Here is a 21,340-nt window from a genome sequence, read left to right as displayed (position 1 = left end):
ATTCCAGAACCTTGCAAAAGAAGTTTGACGGAATTTTCAAGATTCTGGACCGAAGATTCAGATTTCGAATCTTGAAATGTTTCCCAAGATCCCAGGTTTGAAAATAAAAATCAATATAATGGGTCTTAGAAAATTTTCAAGATTCATTGGTTTGAAGAATTTTTAAAGCATTTTGAGGCGATGTTAAAGGGAATTCGAAGGAGTAGCGGTTTTGATCTAATTTCCGTCCTACAGAGGACAACCCCCGCTCCACCTCTCTTTTTTGAACGGGTTTGAAAAAAAATGGAAAATTTCTATCGAAGATGACTTCTAAAATTATTCACCTTTCCATACGTACCGTTGTATTTGCTAAAGAGTCACAAATTGTTGAGATATTGTTTAAAATCTAATAAGGGAAATGTTGGCTTCGGCAATACTTTAACCTATTATCGTCAGGGGATAAACACAGTTCTAGAGCACTCAAATTTAGCCAATATATGCTCTGAATCATAATGTATCCACATGCCAAAATTGAGTTCTCAAGGACGTTTTTACCCCCTGACGATAATAAGTTAAGGTATTGCCGAAGCCAACATTTCCCCTACTGCTTCTTGATTCTAAATTCGTCCTACGAGATTTAATTCCTTCCTAACGCATTAAAACGCCATTAGATTTTGTTCGTCCTACGGATAAACTGAAAAAGGGAATTCGCTAGGAGCGCTTCTTTTGTTTTGAGAACAATGAGCGTAAATATTCATACAATGCGCTCTAATAGGATTTATGTTGTAGCTAATGAACTAACGCATCTCAACAAATCTATTAGTTAGTGCATAGTGTAACGTCGTGCGTTTATTCCGTTTCAATTTTTACTTTAGTTTAGAATAACTATGGTTAGTATTTGAATCTTGTAATTAATTAAGAATTTCAATGCAATTAAAAAAGAGTGATCCGTTTGCAATGCAATATAGCAAAAAGCTTCGTGATACGTACATTTGTCGGGATTTTTAATGCCAAGGTTAAAGTGAGCTTGTAGATATGAAGCTTTTATAGCAAGCTAGCAGATGTAGCTTTTTTTTTATAGATTGGGAAATACGTGAAAGAGATAGGATTCAAATGAACACCTGAGTAAAATGGCTAAGCCGAACATTGATTTTTCGCGCCATGTCCGATCCTTTTATCTTTAAGAAATTCCGTGGTTTCTTGGGAAAAAGAAATTCTAGTCTCTACCATTTCGCTAACGAATCGGCTGGAAAGCAGTGGTGTTTGACGCGGTTTTCAAGTTCGTCAGTCAAGTGTGAACTCAGTGAAATTCGATCAAAAAGATAAAGTGCCGGCGCCGGTGGTGAAGTGGTAAGCGTGACTGCTTTCTAACACCCCGATGGGTCTGGGTTCAATCCCAGCCGAGGTCGGTGGGATTTTTCTGAGGCATAAAAATCTCTGGTCACGTCTTCCTTCGGAAGGGAAGTAAAGCCGTTGGTCCCGGCCCATGTGCGTTGAATTGAATGGGTGCGATATCCTACGCAGGTGTGGAAGCTGCCTTCCCTGACGGACATCGATTGCCCGTCAATGGATGGCAATCGATGTCCGTCGGTGATTGGCACTAGATTGCGGAACAGAGACCGACGTTAAATAAAGGAAAGAAGAAGAAAAAGAAGAAAAAGATAAAGGTGATTGATTTAAAAGAAGTGTTCGAGTCAGTTAATTAATTCGATAGCTCTTTTTGTGCATTTGGATTTTTCTTGCCTGTAGCAAGTAGTTCGCGTTTCAAACCGCTGTGTAGATAGTGTGTCTGAATACAAAAAGGTAATTGTTAATTAATTTTGCAAATTTAAATATGGTTAACTACCCCATTTTCGGCCTATTAAGCACAACCCGCACTTAGTCTTTCTTAATCTAGCGCAGTTAAGCACTAAACGGGAAGTTATTATTACTGATGGCTTCCAAATTTATTTACCTTTCCGTATGTACCGTTAGATTTGATAAAAAGAAACCAATCGTTGAGATATTGTCAAAAGTCTAACACTGCTTCTTGACGCCAAACTTGGCCTATGGATTCTAAACTCGGCCTAACGCATTGAAACGCCATTGAAACGCCACTGAATTCACTTCGGCCTATCGGATGAAGAAAAAAATTGATTCGGTCGGAGCGCTTCTTTTGATTTTGGGAATAATGGGTGCAAACCTTCATATCACGAGTTCTCATTGACTTCGTTCCGTAGCTTATTAACTAAAGTATCGAACCAAACGCAAAATTGACTTGTTAACTCTGCAATCATGGATTTATTTGATGTTTTCTGCTCGATAGGCCCAAAATGGGCGATTAGGCCGAAGTAGTTCTCTACCCTATTAGATGAGTAATTTTGTGATTTCGCGTTGGACAGCTCGTTCAACGGGCTTTTTTGTACAGGCTAGAATTTTCGGCGAGTTCGGCTTCCATCGTCGCCGGACCGTCTGGTTTGTCGTGGCGTCAACTTGGCCGCTATTTCCGTCCGTTGAATTCGGACAAGACCCGGGTGCATTGCGAAGGCCCACCTCTTGCAGGTAGATACACGGAGTGTCGTGAAGTCGCTAGTTTTGCTAAGCGAAATTTTCCCCCAAGGGTCGCCAAAAGCCGTTGGTAGAGTCCCCATTACGTTACAACCCCGGGGACTGTGACATTCGAGAGCTCGGACCGCAGAAGTACGAAGCCAATTGCCTACCTCGGTTCGGATTTTAACCAAAGAGGAGAAGATTACATTTCATCTCGGGCGGTCATAGCGGAAACATAGTACGCGAAGCCGTGCGACGGTACGTTGGTCTCTCTCTTCCGCGGAGCGAATCTCCCGGGAAATGCTCGACTCCGCCGATGCTCAGCTCTCTAGAAAGCAAATCGGAAGCCTTCCGTTCAGCCGCCACTACCTCCGCACCTCTAATTTCGACCATACCGCACACGGGTCACTTTTCGTCGCTGCACGCCATTTCCGTAGCTTGATCGGCGCCATTCCGAGACCGCCGCCATCATAACAGGTCGGCGGAAGGTCGACAGTCGCCATCGCCAGGACCATGGTAAGGTCACCGGCCGCCATTACCGCTCCATCCGTCGCCATCACCGATTCATCCGTCGCCATCATCGCATCGCATCGCATCGAAAAAACCTGCGCAGGTATGTCCGTACTTTCTTTTCATGGCCATGCATAGTTTGCTTTTTCAACCGAGTTTAGTCCAACCCGAATGAATGTTAAGGAATGATGTGAATATAGATTGAAATTTGAAGTTTTTTCGTTGAGTTACTTATTTCTCTGTCACGGTTTTTTAAGCTGACTAGCTCGCCATTGAGTTCTTGGGCTCGTCTTGGATTCGCATCAGACACATTCGGTTTAGATTGGTTCGTTAGGTCTAATGAAAATTGGGACTATAATTTGTGGACTTCTTTGAGATTGCGGGTTTCCCTGATGTTAAATGGATCGGATAAAGGTGTACTTTCGATAAAGATTATTTTTCCGTTAAAGCTTTGAATTTCATTGAAGAAGGGTTTTTTTATCATACCGTTCGGGTGGTCCTCTGAGGATCAGCCTCTAAGTCTGGCAAAGAAAACACGACCGGTGGTCTCTCGTAAAGGGAGTGGCGCTTAAGCCACCGAGTTTCACTTATACCTCGTGCATTCTTCGCGTACGGTTACAACAGTGAAATCATTTATATTATTAATCTTTTCAGCTCGATAGAACGGCAATGGGCGATTACGACGAAGTAGCGCTCTACCCTATTCTAAGAGAGGTCTGACTGGAATTCCTTTTAAGCTGTGAGGAGAACTTCAAGTGAAATCTATGGAGTTCTGAGAAAAATTCAAACGAGAAGAGCTTATATAATTTAATTCATAGTAATTCATTCCAACGTGAAATGAAAATGCTAAAGATTACTAAGCAAACGTGAGAATAATTCCAAAGGAATTCTAAGGAATTGTCTACGCAGGGGGAGGGGGGGGGCAATAATCAAAAAAAAAAAAGGTCTACGTAGTTAATGAACATTCCCTAATTGTGGTTTGCTTAAAATTTATTTCCCGGAAAAAAGTGATCGTCAAAGTCCATGTATTTATCGGGTTGTTGGTAGGGGGGGGGGGAGGGGGTTTTACATAAATAATTTCCCGAGTATCATTCCTCATTGTGGTGGTCATCGCCGTGATCCATCTTTAGCCGCTGACTTGGTCCTGTTTGCTGCAGGACCTAGTGCCACGCCATCAGAAGCGGCAATGAGCAGAGTCACTTGACTTTGACTTTAAATGATCTTTATTTCTTGTATTTGTGTGGTTTACATTACTTATCAAGTGACACAGATGCGTCTTTTCTTCTTTAGTTCTTTTGAAATTTCAATTATTATTAATTACAGTTCCTAGTCCTATCAGGCCTGTTTTAAGAATGACCACCTTGGTGGGATTGGTTTGTTTTAATCCAATCCCACCAAGGTGGTCATTCTTAAAACAGGCCTGATAGGACTAGGAACTGTAATTAATAATAATTGAAATTTCAAAAGAACTTCAAATGAGCAGAGTCAGGAAGGCAGCGCTGTTTTATCAGGTTCAAGCAGAATGATGTGCAACCAAGTGGTATTCGTTTATGATGTCTGGGTTTGGGGAAATTGTTTAGTTCATGAAAACAGTGATAAAATTATCATTTGCGCATTTTTCAAAAGTTTTTTGATTAAAAATTGGTAAAGTATTTATTTCAGCAGTTTGTAAAGTAATATCCTCTCGATTGGAGTATTTGGGTTTCAATTTCATCTATAAATGACAAAGTTATAAGCGTTCAAAACCTAACACTACTTCACCATACATGTTTTTTGATTTGCACCCCAGTATAGTCAACAAAGACGTAGTTCTACGTCAAAACGGTGTAGAAAATTACCCATTGGAAATTAGGGTAGAAGTAGTTTAGAGTGTATTTTTATCGCTGTCAGTATTTCGAAAGTTGGAAAAAATGGCGTCACCCTAAAAGCCACGTCGCGAATTGATTTTGCGCAAGCACCTGGAAAATCCTCAACTCTCTCATCGGGACATCGGAAAACAACTCGGAATCGTGCAGTCAACGGTGAGTCGTGTGATTAAACGTTACTACGAAACTCTTCAATGCTCAAGGCCAGCGCACAATAGATACGTTTTCAGGTTTTTGGACAGTTAGCCCCGAAAACGTATCTATTGTGCGCCGGCCTTGAGCATTGAAGGGAAGGAGAAATGCGGTCAGAATGGATGTTCTATTAGTGATCAGGATCACAAGCGTGTCGTGAAAGCGTTAAAGCGGAATCCCAATGCTTCGGTCAGGGATGTGGCCAAAAAGTTTAATCTGGCCACGTTTTTCGTTCAGAGAGCCAAGGACCGGAAGGGACTGCATACGTACCAAGTGCAAAAGGCTCCAAATAGTGACGAACGGCAAAATACGATGGGAAAGTCACGGGTCCGGAAACTGTACACCCAGATGCTGGCGAAGCCTCATTGTCTCATCATGAATGATTAGACTTACGTCAAGGCGCACTTCCGGCAGCTTCCGGGGCTACTGTTCTTCACCGCCCAGCACAAGTTTGATGTTCGGGAGGAAGTAAGGAAGCAGAAACTTTCAAAGTTTGTCAAGAAATACATGATTTGGCAAGCGATCTGCTAATGTGGCAAACGGAGTGCGCCGTTTCGTGACTACCGGGACTGTAAACGGGGAGATCTTCTGGCTGGATCTAGCTTCGTGCCACTATTCAAATGTTGTCCTAGAGTGATACGAAGCCAACGGGGTCACTTTCGTAGAAGGAATTCCATGGAGTATTTCAATGCATTTCCTGTGAAAATGTCATGGAAACTTAAATTGAAATTCCATGAGAATTCTGAAGCATGTTTGAGGACTTCCTGAGCTGGGTTCAAAAGTAATTTAAGAAATTAATTCCATCAAAGTTTTGTAGTAATACTAAGAAAATGTAGAGGAAAATTCCAAAATAATCAGAAGAGTACTGAGGAGAAATATTATAAGATATATAAATTATATTAAGAAATGTTATTAATTATTATTAAGCTGCAAATATTAGAAATACCTACTAAGTGAATTGCGGAGCTAATTTTAAGATTTTTGAATAAAAGTATGTGTGTATTACCATAGAGAGTCCAAGTCCCACGATGGGTTTCTTCGATTAGTTTAAAGAAATTCTAGAACAAATGCCAAAGAAATCCTGTAAAGGATTCAAGATAAAACTGATTTGGGCAAACATTAAGATTCTGAGACTTCAGATAAGACTTAACATAAAAAAAATTTGAGATCCTTTATGCATACTTCGAAGATGGATGAATAATTGAAACATTCAAAATGCTATACTTTTTAACATTTTTAATTTAAAATAAATAAAATGCCTAAGACTTCGTAGCACTTTAAGGTTAATGTATTTTTAAAATTTGGATTGTACTGAATTCATAGAATTTTTCGAAACTCTGGGGCACTGAGAATTTTTGAGACCTGAGATTTAAAACTGATTTCATATGTCTTCAAAAGTCTTCACGAGATTTAAAATGTCTTCAAATCCGGCATCCCTGACTTAGAGCGATAGTGCCACATATTCCCAATGAAGTGATTAAAAAAAAGTTTAGAAGCATCTAGCATTTTTGGGCGACATTTGGGCAAATGGCCAAAACCAAATTAAATTTCAAGAATTGACAGTCCTATGGGCGTGTTTTTGTTCATGTTGGCTCAATATTTGGAATTAACTACTCAGAACTTCTGTTACTGGATTCTTGAACTATTTCTCGAATTCATATGGATAAATAGGAACAGATATTTATTACAGTCTCTTCGATATTGAGTTAAAGAGAAGTGACTGTATTTAATACAGGGGTAACGCTGTTTGCAACCAGAAGCAAACGGTTCTATTGAAAGATCAAAGAAGTGTAAAAAGCTTTTGTAACGATTACACGAAACATGCAATCGTAGCTTCTACAGTCATGTTGAATCGATATTTTTTGATGAAATTTAATTGCATGGTTAGTATGTCAAATAATATATAAGTCCTTAATATGGAAAGAGATGCACCTCTAGACTTGTATTCAAGCATATATTGAGCGCAATAATTAATGGTTGGTAAAATCAAAAATATTTTTTTTAAATATAAAAAAAAAATAGAGTTACAGATTTACCCAAATTGGTAATTGTTATTTAAATATTGGCGTATTTAACACTAACACATTTTTTATTACTAATGGAGGAAGCTATTTATCTCGAATGGAATCAGCTGCAAACAAATTGTCAAATTATAAATAAGAAAAACAGTATCTCTTTAGTTTAGTGGTAAGCGTGATTACCTCTCACCCCAGCAGGCCTGGGTTAAATCCCAGTCGGCGCTGCCGGGATGTTCTGAGGCATAACATCTCTGATCACGCCTTCCTTCGGATAGGAAGTAAAGCCGTTGGTCCCCGGTTCATGAGTTGATGGGTCGATAGGTAGGGTCCAGGTGTGGGAGCTGCCTTCCTGGCACGTCGGTAGCATTGGTGCTCAGCACGGAAAACAAGATCGATGGAAAAAACAAACCAAAGGAAAAAAAAATCTCTTTAGTTTTGTTAAATTCAATAATACAACCTTTTTGTTGGCTTGTTCATATGAAAAGCTAGTTTTAAAACAGTTTTTAAATGGTTTGGCAGACATTGTATAAAACATATTATGAACTGCAAATGCTCTTATAACAGTTTCAAACTAATAACGATGAGCAGGTTGGAGCCAGTTCCAACATGTTCGAACCCGAGTGTATTGTCAGTATGTACCCCAAACCGAGCCAGGTTACACAAATAAACATTCCCAGTGACGTTTGACAGACAACAAGAAGACCCAATCTTGATACCCGATCCAGGTTAGAACTGAATCAAAAACAAATTCACTATAAAATTCTTTCAGCTTTCAATAGTGTGGGCCCTCCTGGGTGCTATTCAGTTGGATGATTGTTCTCTTTAATAATAGTGGCATTATTTTGAAATAATATACCGACCATTTATTAAAAGTTAATCTCGTCAAACATTCTCAAGTGGATTTTCCACCAGCCTTCTGGTGGTGAGTGCTGTCTGAAGCAGCTTGAAACACCTAATTATGGCACCCACGGGAAAACCTGCCGAAGAGCGTCACGCCCGGGATAGTCATTCCTGCATGGTCTTATGATGCAGTAGTACACCACTTCGAGAAAACTGATCACACTGGCGCCCATTAGCAGTCCAAACAATCCACCGCACTTTGCCAGTAGATCCACCACTCCAATTAGCTCCCGACGCTTAAGCGGGAGAAACCATTTACTCTTGAAAGCTATCAACAACAATGCTGGATCCATACTGGAATAGAATCACCTTTAGTGTTGATCAAGAAACTTTAGCACTAAAACAGACATAGCATACCTATCGTACTCGTTGGTTGGGTACCCAAGAACTCTGGCATACGCCTCAAAGTCCCACGGAAGATTGGAAATCTCCACGTCATATTTGATCGCAGTGCACGCCGGCAGACAACCACATGGATGCTGCACTTCGTTTTCGCGGTCCGTTGTTTCTAGCTTTTTGTATGCCTTGTATAATGATCTTACCGGACAGAACAAATCCAGGCCATCGCAGACAGGCACGTCCTCACTCCGCGGTGATGCAAAACCAACGCAACCGCACTCCTGAGCGGTAATGTTGGAAATGCATTCCGCAAGGCAATTATTCTGATTGTACACTTTGAAGTACCGTAGGTATCGTTCGCCACTGAAATAACATTGTCGTCTGAAAGGGAGATACAGGGAACGACAGTTACCGGGTGTATGAGTAATTTTAACCTACTCACCTATAGTAGGGATATTTTTTAACTTTCTGTGAAATGTAAGTCAATTCAGGCTTCAATACCAATGTGAGTACATTCTGATGCGATAAACGGTAGAATTTGTTTTGCACCGAAGGCATTTCATCCGGTGAATGTATGCCTATTTTGTAACCAGTAACTGGGCCCTGAATAAGCAATGTAACAAAAAAAAAACACTGTTATTTTCGAACAGTTGTGAGTTGTGACTGTGACCATAGTATACCTCACAGAAGAAATCTTGGTCTGCTTTTCTGGTATTTAATACCACCATCAATCCGGCAAGCAAACCTCCTCCTATGGGACGCAGCGGGAACGCTTTAGGATCAAACTCATCCAAATACCCATCCTCAAGTGTCCAATTATACGAATCCATATATGAAGTAGAATACAAGTAGTCCTGCTGAAGATTCTCCGTCCTGAATAGTTGCTCGGCATCTATGGCGTTAAACGTGTAGCAAACTCCGCTGTCAGTGATGGATTCAGAAAAATATGTCGCACAATCCACACGGTTGTTTCTGTACCGACAACCGCGAAACATTTCTTCGAACGGAATGGACATAAACTTGAGAGTCTGAACGTAGTTCATCTTCAGTGAATCGTTGTATTCGTAAAAGTCCGACATGTAAGGACAAACATGTAACATTGCGCGAAGTCTGTAATATCTGCAATCGACAAGGTTATATTAAGCAACGACACCGTTGAATGTACGCCAAAAGAAAACACCCACTCTAGGTTACTTATCCCAGCAGGCTGATCGATACGAAAATAAACATCCGTTGAGTTGAACAATTCCACCTGTGCCCGAGCCATCGGACATATCGTAATGGCAGGAAATGGAATAGCCCAAACCGGATGCAATCTGTTATCGTAGCTGATGAAGACTGGACTTACATTCCATTTGTCGTACACGTCAACGATGGCCACGAAACAAGCGACTAATGCTAGCCCAATCCATGAGAACCACCAGACGCGCTCTCCGATCCGGAGCTGCGAGGACAGATGACGCGTCGCATAGATGGTGCTGCCTTGGCAGTACTCGCTCCACAATTTACGGAGAAATCCATGGTTGGAGCTGGACATGGCTTCGTGGTGACTGATTCAGGACGTGGGAAATATCTGCTTTTCTATTTTAACATCGCATGTCAATGGACGATAAGGTTTGCATTAGCTTTATTGAGGGATCAAGTAAATGAAACGCAGAAAAGATGGCATGGGTTGATATGATCTTGGAATCGTGACGATGTGGGTATGATTTTTAATGCTATTTATTACATTATCAAGGAGGGGAGGTTGTCATGATCTAAGAGCAAGAGGAGACAACAGGGGGACTTTTATGAACTAATTTTCAGTCAAACGCGAACCAACACCTGATTGGTCACAGGCAAAAAGAAGCCAGTTGTCTCCTCTTCCTCTTAGGTCATGATGAGCACGGTCACTAGCGCACATGTAAAATCTACCTAGACCGATTGGGTAGACCACGCCAAAACCGACACGTAAACAAATGGTTGGGATGAATTATCAATATTTTATGACAACAAAAATAAATACGGCAACGGGATGCAATCTCGGTATATGTTCCTTATTTTCCTTTAAAAACTACAAGGGACATTCCTATGGGGTTTTACGCAATGGTGACGTAGGACTACGTGGTCTTAAATAATAAATCTTATTTGTTAACTACAGCAGGAGCTGGTGTTTTGTGTAGGAATCCGAGTGGATTTCTCTCTATTTATACTCTAAAGTATGACGCGCTTGAAATGGCCCACAGCTACTCACGACGAGCTACTGATTCCGATCAATAGCGGTGCGGCTTCTTCTTTCTCTTTGGATGCTCAATAGACGAGTGCACGGATGGATTTGAGTTCACTCACTCGACAAAAAGTGACACAACAGCGGGGCCTTGTTTACTAAAAATGAACACATATGTGTTCATTTTTAGTAAACAGGGCCCGCTGTTGTGTCGCTTTTTATCGAGTCAGTAAATTCAAATCCATCCGTGCACTCGTCTATACCATCAATAACGCTGTGGCTTCTGCCTCCTTCTATGAATGGTCATGGGGGCTGCAGCTCGCTGCTTGCAGGTAGTCTATCGTTGTGTACTGGAGAACACCACCACTCACCACGCGGTGATTTAATAAACACCGGATAGAATTCAACTTTGAAATTCGTGTTAGAGAAATCGCTTTTCGCAAACAATCTGTGATAATTTTAATTATCATAGCAACAGTTGCACATTCGTGCAATTCTCAATAGTGACATTTTGAAAAATGATAGTTTTAATTTTAACCAAGGGGTTGGTCACTCTACATAGTGTGCCAAAATCAAACTTGGGCACACCCGGGTGCAGTCATTGGCGTTGTTTGGCACCCATGGTTACAATTTTTATGATCTTTAAGTTACTGGCAACACTGAAATTTTTCTGTGCCTGCGCAGTGTGCATGTGTCAAAATGTTATTGATGTTGCCACTCCTAGTCAAATTATTTTCAAAACAACCGTGAATCTCCACCAAGTCTCGCCATGGATTCTCAAAATCGTTACACCCGCGACGGCAGTCGCATCCACATTTCCTCCAGACGAAGAACAGCTAACAGCGTATCTTGAACTGACCGAGGTTTCCGGGCATTGGCTACACGAACTAGCGATGCAGCTCCCACGGCTGCGGCTGCTTCGAATGCTGCTGCTGGTCCGTCTTTTTTTTTACGAATTTTAGAGGAAACGGACCAGCAGAAGGAACAGCAGCAGCAGCAACTAAAGCAGCAGCAGCATTGGAAGCAGCAGCAGCCGTGGGAGTTGCATAGGTAATTCGTGTAGCCGTGGCCGACGCTGGAAATCTTGGGCCGGTCACGACAAGCGGTGCTTGAGTTTTAATCGGAAAGTCAACAACCAAACAAAAACTGTACCATTCGAACTGCTCGAATACATCCATGGGGGCTGCTACACCAATCATTCCATCGTCCAACATGTAATGGTGGAGGACCGTCTTGGCAAAATCTCAAATAGTTCAACTAATTATTTTTACTCCTGCCTTTTTGCATAATGAACGGGAGTTTTGTGCATTTGTGATCGATCGCGCATTTGTGCATTTGTCTTTCTAAATTCCCGTCCTGGACCACCATAGCAGCGTTGCATGTCCAAGGAGATGCATAGAGATTCATTTGCATTAGCAAATTTTCTAAAAATATTAGGAAAAATTTAAAAAAAAATCCAAGGAAATCAGTTTTTCCTTAGATTCCTGCGAAAAATCCAATGTAATTTTTTTTAATCTCATCTCAAGGGGTAAGTCACTTAGCACATTGTGCCGAAATTAGTTTCGGCACAGCTTGGGTACATCCATCGGCACACCTTTGGCACAATCTCGTAGGTTTTGGATTGTTGTTAATAAAATGGTAGCACTGCTGGACAACTGTCATTGCAGTTGTTCACAACATTACGTGCTGTTTGACTGTATATTCAAGAATATCCTCTATTGAATATACCAGAGGAACTCAGATCAGCAGTTCACTTATAGATCTAAATACGAAATGTAGGTTCTAGAGTGGGCTCAAGAGAAAGAGGCAGTTAAGCAGACCCCATTAGTGCCCTTAATTTACATAATGCTGCAACTCACACAAAGCAAACTACAGAAGTCATATTCATCATCCTCTATTGTCGGTCTCGAACAATATTCCCCACCGGTCCAACTCTTCCCGGCCGCTGATAGACCGTTGCTTTTCACATCACGAAAGGCTAGGTTTTTGGTCTGCCTTTGAGGGTATTATAAAACCCTAAAACACAGGACTTTCAATATTTGGCTCACCCGCTACTTCCAGCGTCATCCTCATTCCGATTAATCCTTGAGATTTCAAACCTAAACATTCAATATGTCAGAAATTTAAAGAAAATAAATTTAAGAAAACAAATCTGTATTCGAATATGTACTAGTCTACATACGTTGGTTGACGAAATAAATAAATAAACTTGCAGCACGCTGACAAAAAGATGACCCAAGATTGGTGTACGGAGTGACCTACCCCTTGTTTCATCTAGAAAAAAATTGATCCTCAGCAAAACCGAAAGGTCGATGTAAAGACTGGAACGCACAAAAATTGGTCGTCAATTGGTCGTTTCTTTCAGTCAATATTCATATTACAAAAATCTTCTTATTTTGTTTTGGTAGTTCAATTCATATATTTAAAGGAAAAAATGTTCGTTTAAAGGGTGATACGGTCAAAATTTGGTCAATATCAACTTGATGTATTTCTTTCAATTTTGCATTTAAAAAACCTGAACACCCCTCATTTTGAAGGTGTGTGTGTGTAGAATGTTGCTCCTATTTTGATTTTGGAATTCACTCTTCAGTTGTCAAAATGCCGTCCAAGCAAGAAGAGCAGCGTATCAAAATTTTGCTCGCGCATCGCGAAAATCCGAGCTTCTCGCACGCAAAGTTGGCAAAATCGCTAAAAGTTGCCAAATCAACCGTTACAAATGTAATTAAAGTGTTTGGGGAACGTTTGTCGACAGCCAGGAAGTCTGGATAGGGGGGAAATCGAAAACCGGAAGCCGCTGAGACGACAAAGAGAGTTGCCGGTAGTTTCAAGCGAAACCCTAACCTCTCTCTCCGAGATGCCGCAAATAAGCTGGGTGTATCGTCTACAACCGTGCATCGAGCCAAAAAACGAGCCGGACTATCGACTTACAAGAAGGTAGTGACTCCAAATCGCGATGATAAACAAAATACGACGGCCAAAGCGCGATCCCGGAGGCTGTACACGACGATGCTGACGAAGTTTGACTGCGTGGTAATGGACGACGAAACCTACGTCAAAGCCGACTACAAGCAGCTTCCGGGACAGGAGTTTTATACGGCAAAAGGAAGGGGAAAGGTAGCAGATGTTTTCAAGCACATGAAACTGTCAAAGTTCGCAAAGAAATATCTGGTTTGGCAAGCCATCTGTACCTGTGGCTTGAAAAGCAGCATTTTCATAGCTTCCGGGACTGTCAACCAAGAAATTTACGTGAAAGAGTGTTTGAATAAACGTCTGCTGCCTTTTCTGAAGAAACACGGTTGTTCCGTACTGTTTTGGCTGGATTTGGCATCTTGCCATTACGGTAAAAAGGCCATGGAGTGGTACGCCGCCAACAACGTGCAGGTGGTTCTCAAGGACAAGAACCCTCGCAACACGCCAGAGCTCCACCCAATTGAGAAATACTGGGCTATTGTCAAGCGGAACCTAAAGAAGACCAAAAAAACTGCTAAGGGCGAGCAGCAGTTCAAGGCAAACTGGCTTTCTGCGGCGAAGAAGGTGGACAAGGTGGCTGTACAAAATCTGATGGCAGGGGTCAAGCGTAAGGCCCGGCAATTCGGATTTGGAAAAGCGGAAGCCTAACTGAATATTTTTCCTGAATTTTATACTAATTGAACTTGAAAAAGAAATTTAATTTGATTTTTTAAATAAACGATTTCACCGATTTACACGCGTTTTCCCTTGACCAAATTTTGACCGTATCACCCTTTATTCTTTTGGTTTGCCAACTCTGAACTGCCACGCCTTCCGCTTAACCACTTCCATTAAATTTTGCACAGTGGTCTCATCGAGCTTATTAGCCGCCGATTAGATTTAAACTGCTGCTCGTTTTCCACGGATTTATTAGTTTTTTTTTTTAGATTCCGTTTGACCAAGGCCCAATACCGTTCGATGGGGCGGAGTTCTGGGCTGTTTGGAGGGTTGTGATCTTCGGGTACCACAACCACGTTGTTCGCATCGTACCACTCGATTGCCTTTTTCCCATAGTTGCAGTTCGCCAAGTCCGGCCAGAACTGCACAGGTCTATTATGTTGCTTTAGGAATGGTAGCAGCTGCTTTTCCAGGCACTCCTGAACGTAGATCTCTTGATTGATGCTTCCTGGCGGTCGACAGACGCTCTCCGAACACCTTTAAAACGTTTGTCACGGTCGATTTGGCCACACTCAGCAAGTATGCCAACTTGGTGTGTGAGAACGTCACGTGAGAACTCATCATAGCAGCCATTACATATACACTCAACCAGGGATCGACTAAAAACTCAGAGTGGTGCAAAAAACACTGGTGCTACTCTAAAATAAGGGAGCGCGTCCCTTATATTTGGAAGGAGAAAGAGACTAAGAAGAGAGAGATTTCATATTTAGGAGAGAGTAGTTGGACAGCTCAGGTGCTACTTGCATCCCAGTAAGAATGCCGTCGGACGAACTAGCTGCTGTCGGGCTGGAGAGTTACTCTTCTCTGCTTTTCGCGAGTGGAATTGCTCGAACTGAGCGAAGAAGAGAGTAGAATGCAAAGTAAAACGAAAAAATGAGAGAATAAGCTGTCGTGCTCCTGTCTTGGAATATTACAATATAGGGAAAACATGTCAGAAGGATATAGCTCGAAAAGGCTCGAAACGTAAACAATGACTTTGCACGTCGATCTCTTGAATGACCACAAACCCACGTAGCTGCGTAGTTTAACTAGCTCTGCGTAATTTTGTAAAAATGTCCGATAAAAGAGATGTTGACGAACTCGGTGAAGCTGGACCCAGCAGCAAAAAACAAAAAACAGATGTTATCTACGCATAGTGTTGATTTGAACGGTATGCATTCATATTAATATATATCGACATTTTAACGGTTTTGAAACATATGTTTAAAATTTTCTTTTAGACCCGAGTGAAGTTATGCATTTTATACTGCCGAAATGCATACAAATTCGCCGAATTGAAACTCCAGAACGTAAGTTAATGAAAACGTTTTAACCTTTGCGTGCTTAACGTCTAAATTTGCATAGACTTCAAAAATGCAATTAGCTCAAAAAAACATAATTTCTCAATCTTTTTCTTTGCAACAAAATGCATTTCGTCGGGAATCTATTGAAGTTTTTGAATCCATCTGAAAACATTTGGATCAATACATGGTTCCGGAGTTATTCCGGTTCCCGTTGGGGTTACTTTTGGTCGGCATTCGGCTTTACTGTTCTGCAATATGTATACACACAATGAACATCATGTTTTTTCTCTCAAATGATGTGATTGGACCAATGGCAGTTATACTGACGTTCCACGGTCACATTGGGCTTCCCGGAAATGTTGCTGTGTTTCCGGGGAAGTGGCCAATTCTCGACAAGAACCAAAACCTATCGTGCGACATATCAAACTTCATGATTTTACAAATCTTGGCCGGAAATGGCCTTATTGAGAGTCCATGGTCACACTAGCCCTCCCGGACATGTTCCGGTGCCCCCGGGGAAGTGACCAATTCTCGGCAAGAACCAAAACTTATCGTGTGACATATCAAACTTCATGATTTTACAAATCTTGGCCGATAATGGCCTTATTGAGAGTCCACGGTCACACTAGCCCTCCCGGGCATGTCCTGGTGCCCCCGGGGAAGTGGCCAATTCTCAACAAAAACAAAAACCCATCATGCGACATATCAAAATTCCTTATTTTACAAATCTTGGCCGGTAATGGCCTTAATGAGAGTCGACGGAAACACTAGCCCTCCCGGGAATGTTGCGGTGCCCCTGGGGATGTGGTCAATTCTCCATAAGAACCAAAACGTGTCATGCGACATATCAAACTTTATGATTTTGTTGAACTTGGCCAGTAATGGTCTTTTTGAAAGCCCACGATCCCATTGGCCCTCCCGGGCATGTTCCGGTGTCCCCGGGTATATTTTCAATTCTCGACAAGAACCAAAATCCGTCATGCGACATATCAAACTTCATAATTTTGCACGGCCAGTAATGGTCTTAGACAGTCCACAGTCCCATTAAATTGGCCCTTCCAGGTAGTGATGGGCAAAACACCGGTACAGCACCGGTACTGATTACTAAATCATAACCAATGTGCTGATCAGTTGTACCGAGTGTTTGGTGCTGCTGTCGGTTCGGTTTGGTAGTTGTAAGCAACACCGCACCGTGTCACCAGTTCACTACACACGGTGCGGTTCTGATTTTCCAGTACCGGTGTTCGTGTTCACAAGGATGATGTTTTGAATTCAAGAACCGATCCGGTACTGTTGTATGTTTATATGCGGGGTGCGGCGCATTATTCAGAATTGCAAGTGATGGCAGATATTTAAACAGAATTTGTATTTAATGAATAAAATTATGCAGTGTCAAGTCGAAATAGCGGTTTTTGAATTCAGAAAAATTGTGAATGCAAATGATGTATTACGCAATGTGGGTATTTCCGGAATCAGGGTGACGTCTTGAGACAGGAAATTAATGTCTGACGCCATCTTGAAACCCAAGATGGCGGCTTCCGGTTATATGAAAACTGTGAAATACTGTCAAATATCCTTCAATATGGGTATTTTCGGAATCGAGATGATGTATATAGACCGAATATCAATGTCAGCCGCCATCTTGAAATCCAATATGGCGGCTTCCGGTTGCAGAAAAACTGGGAAATAATGTGAAATATCCTTTAATATGGGTATTTTTGGAATCAGGATGACGTTTGTATACCGAAAATCAATATATGACGCCATTTTGAAATCCAATATGGCGGCTTCCGGTTAGAGAAAAAACAAATGCCAAATATCCTTCAATATGTGTATTTTTGGAATCAGGACGAATATATACAGAAAATCAATGTTTGACGCCATCTTGAAATCCAAGATGGCGGCTTCCGGTTATAGAAAAACTGGAAATAATGCCGTATATCCTTCTATAGGGGAATTTTTTAATCAGGATGACGTATATGTAATGGAAATCAATGTCTGACGCCATTTTGAAATCCAAGATGGCGGCTTCAGGTTGTATAAAAACTGGGAAATAATGCGAAATTTCCGTCAATATGGGTATTTTTGGCATCAGGATGACGTATATATATCGAAAATTAACGTCTGACGCCATTTTGAAATCCAAGATGGCGTTTCTGGTTATATGAAAATTGAGAAATACTGCCAAATATCCTTCAATATGGGTATTTTCGAAATCACGATGACGTATACAGGGTGTTTGCTTCCGGGTTTTACATATTTTCAGGGAAGATAGGGCTCCTAAAGTTATGAAAAAATCTCTATGAAACATAGGGTCGGAAATGACTGCTAAGTGAGTTATTCAACATTTTAGGTTTTTTTATTTCCAAATTTGGTTAGCTATATTTTTTTAATCTTAATGTGGTTTTCTGATTTCAACATTTCAAATGAAAGTTTGAAGTCTTATCTATCAATGCTCTTTAGTAAAGAACTCGATTAAAGTTAATTATCATACATTAAAATTGAAAAGTATGTTGAAAGTACCAAAAAAACTGGTGAAATTTCATACATTTTAGTGTTTTTAAGTTGAAAATTTTCATTGCTGTTAATTTAGTTGTTTTACAAAACATTCTCCATGCAGTTCCCTAGATTTGTGTCTTTGGTAGTAACCTTGTAGGCTTTATGGTTTCTTCGTAATTATTGATTTAAAACAGCCATAAAAACTTGTGACGTTTTCTTAAAATGCGCTATGGTCACCCTATTCGTTCGTACGTTCGGCTGTTGCAGTGGACTACGCACCTGAAAATTTGGTAGAATGTTATTGTAAATGTTGAACTACATTCTTAACTTTCGATTACCGCAAATCTCCTGCGCCGAACGAAAACATAACTGCGGAGATGTTTCGCGGTATCGAATATTGCTCAGTCTCAGCAGAAAACACAACGAGAGACACCGAATCGGCGAATTCTGTGAGCGGAATGGAGAGAAGTAGGTAGTGGTAATTAGTCGATGTCCCTTTTATTTCATAGCATTCGCAGTCGCAGCTCATCAGAGTAAGCACCTCCGCTGCTTCTGTATACACACTTAGATTTTTTTACAGGAGTCAGTATTTTTTACTGGATTTTTGGATTACTGACTCGGTTAAAATTCAAATGACTGTTATTCGTAAATATTGGATAAAATCGATAAATTTTATTTTTCATCATTACACGGGGTTAACAGAAGTTAGTCTGTAAATTTTCGTAAAACATTTTCTCAACTTTGAATTTTTCACAGATATTTTTAATTTTTACCGAGAGTTCCGCAATTCAAAAACTCGGTAAAAATTAAGGACTCGATAAGTGTGTACTGATGTATGGTTGGTGAAGAGGCTAGCATCTGGAGGGTATTCTCGGGCTAGTGAATGCCACACATCCCCACTTATAATTCAGCAATACACTATTTATTCATTTCTGTTTGATATGTTTACAAAGTTTGACAAACAGAAATGAGCATTGCAGTGTAGTTACCAATTTTCCAAGTCATAGACTTCAGATAACTGTTCAAAGTCCTAGATTTTTTTAACGGAATCATGAACAAAAAACCAAAGACCACTATGACAAACGCGATCGGTCTGAAGGGATCTTTTGGCTCCTAGGCATTTTACACTTCTGTAGCAAGTCTTTTGGTGGCTCTCAATTAAGTGGTCTAGATGCAAAGTAATTGATTGAAAGCTTTCTATGTCAACCATTGCATGGATCTGTATTATCTGTGCTTGTACAGTGATACCAACCGGTGGAAACTAACGATTTTAAATTGGCTCACTGCTTGACTAGCCTATTGTTCCCAAGCAAATCGATTAACATACCCCATTCTAGTGAAAATTCTAGTACAATATGTTTGTTTTGATTCGCTATGAAAGTTTGACAGATAAAATTAGGGGTTAGTGGGTTTTCCTATGTTTCGAGGGGTGAATCGATTAGCTTGGGACCGAAGATAGTACCAGAGCTGAGCCAAAAAGTTGAGCCCGTTTCTTCGGGAACTTCTGGTCTTAGAGTTACCTCTATGGTGATACCACTAGCGGTCGCAGTAGGGGTGGCAAAGATCTGTCAAACTGATCCCGTAAGTTGTTTTGTTCATTTGATAGCTATTTTTGGGTCTTTTGAGCACCATAATTTCATACACATAGGTTTTACAATGGTTCTAGAATTTTAGTACTTCTCAACCAAAATACTGGAAAACTTCACCGGGCTGTCTTTATGCCAAGCTCTATGGATCGCATTCGTCGGTCGACTTACATTCTAATGTGTTTGCTTCGGCTTTTGCTCTAACCGGAAGCCACCATCTTGCATTTGAAAATGGCGTCAAATATCTATTTCTAGTCCCTATATGTCACCTCCATTCCAAAAAGAGGGGCAAGATAAGTCAGTGATAGTTTCATGCCTATTTTTTGTTATTCTTGCACAATCATGTTTATTCATGGTGTCTGAAATGAAATCGATTTCCTCTGAATGATTTTTAATGTTTTGTAATCAACCGTTTTGACGTAGAACTACGTCTTTGTCGACTATACTGGGGTGTAAATCAAAAAATATGTGTGGTGAAGGAGTGTTAGGTTTTGAACGCTTGTAACTTTATCATTTATAGATGAAATTTAAATCCAAATACGCCAATCGATAGGATATTACATTACAAACTCTCTGAAATAAATATTTTTCCAATTTTTCTGTAATTAAACTTTTAAAAATGTACAAATGATATTTTTTCACTGTGGTCATGAAATAAGCCTTTTTCCCAAACCCAGTCATCATAAACGAATACCACTTGGTTGCACATCATTCTGCTTGAACCTGAAAAGATATAAATCAGCGCTGCTCTGCTAATTATCACTTCAGACTTCGTGGCACTAGGTCCTGCAGCAAGCAGGACTAAGTCAGCTGCCAAAGATGGATGTGGCGTGACCACAATGAAAAATGCGACACAATGAGGAATGAGGAAAAGCAATGTATGTAAACCCCCTTCCCCCTTCACAACAACCTCCCCCCACCTGACAAAAACCTCTTACCCCCCCCCCCCCCTCAACAACCTCTCCCCCTCCTCAACAATAACCAGAAAAAGACGAAAAGAAACAGACGATCACTTTTTCCGGGAAATAAATTTTAAACAAACCATAATTATAAGTAAAAACAGAAGTTTTTCCCTTAATTTCTTCCCGTACCAAAACTTTCAAATTTGAAAAAAAAATTGCTTGGAAGACATATTCGATGATATTATGTTGGTGAATAACACACAACTGACTGTAAAACATATCTGGTACCTATATACATGAAATTATATCAACATCCAAAGTCCATCCTTTTTTCCATATTCTACACAAAAGAAACGTTCTGCCTCGCCCCCATTCATAATAAAATGGTGGGAAATCCTGTCAGTTGAGGGAATTAGAAAGTATGTTTTGTGCAGAATATGTAAAAAAGGAGGGACTTTGGATGTATTTTTTCTGCAAAATATGTAAAAAGGAGGGACGTCGGATGTTAACCTAAATGCATATATCATGCATCATAGATAGACATAGATAGATATGTTCTACGTCATACTGCGGTCGTGTCTAGGACACAACCCTTTAATTTTTTTCTACAACAAATGCAAAGTAAAATGTCAGCTTTCCTTAGGCAATACACGCCATCAGCAAAACGTTAAAGGGTGAACCATACGCTTATTAAAAATTAAAAAAAATATTTCTACATAATTTTGTTATTTATCCATCGCATCATATACAAAGATTGACATATTGCATAAAAATATTGCAATAAATAAAAAAAAAAAACCCGAATTTATCCACCTATGGTGTGATCAGACCCTTCTTACTTATTC

At 40.5% G+C, this 21,340-nt stretch overlaps 1 protein-coding gene across 1 annotated transcript; it reads right to left on the bottom strand.

Moving 5' to 3' along the window:
- Positions 1 to 8,049: 8,049 nt before the first annotated feature.
- LOC135709322 (pickpocket protein 28-like) lies at positions 8,050 to 9,869 on the bottom strand. The gene is made up of 5 exons (XM_065231632.1): positions 9,517 to 9,869; positions 9,013 to 9,451; positions 8,775 to 8,935; positions 8,351 to 8,713; positions 8,050 to 8,287 (listed from the first exon to the last, which is right to left on the bottom strand). Exons 1-5 carry the CDS (start codon positions 9,867 to 9,869, stop codon positions 8,050 to 8,052), a joined length of 1,554 nt encoding a protein of 517 aa, XP_065087704.1.
- Positions 9,870 to 21,340: the final 11,471 nt, after the last annotated feature.

This window comes from Ochlerotatus camptorhynchus, unplaced genomic scaffold, assembly GCF_037179485.1.
Source record: "Ochlerotatus camptorhynchus isolate MF236.1 unplaced genomic scaffold, CSIRO-AGI_Acam_v1.1 ptg000357l, whole genome shotgun sequence".
In the NCBI taxonomy this organism is placed as follows: Eukaryota; Metazoa; Arthropoda; class Insecta; order Diptera; family Culicidae; genus Ochlerotatus; species Ochlerotatus camptorhynchus.
Note: the sequence above shows the minus strand (reverse complement) of the source record. Positions and strands in the feature narration are given on the sequence as shown.

Excerpts from the sequence above, each read along its gene's own strand:
- LOC135709322 (XM_065231632.1), bottom strand. The coding sequence starts at position 9,869 with ATGTCCAGCTCCAACCATGGATTTCTCCGTAAATTGTGGAGCGAGTAC. Across the intron at positions 9,452-9,516 it reads GCTGGGATAAGTAACCTAGA|ATATTACAGACTTCGCGCAA; the intron begins GTGGGTGTTTTC and ends TGTCGATTGCAG. Across the intron at positions 8,714-8,774 it reads AAAAAATATCCCTACTATAG|ACGACAATGTTATTTCAGTG; the intron begins GTGAGTAGGTTA and ends TCTCCCTTTCAG.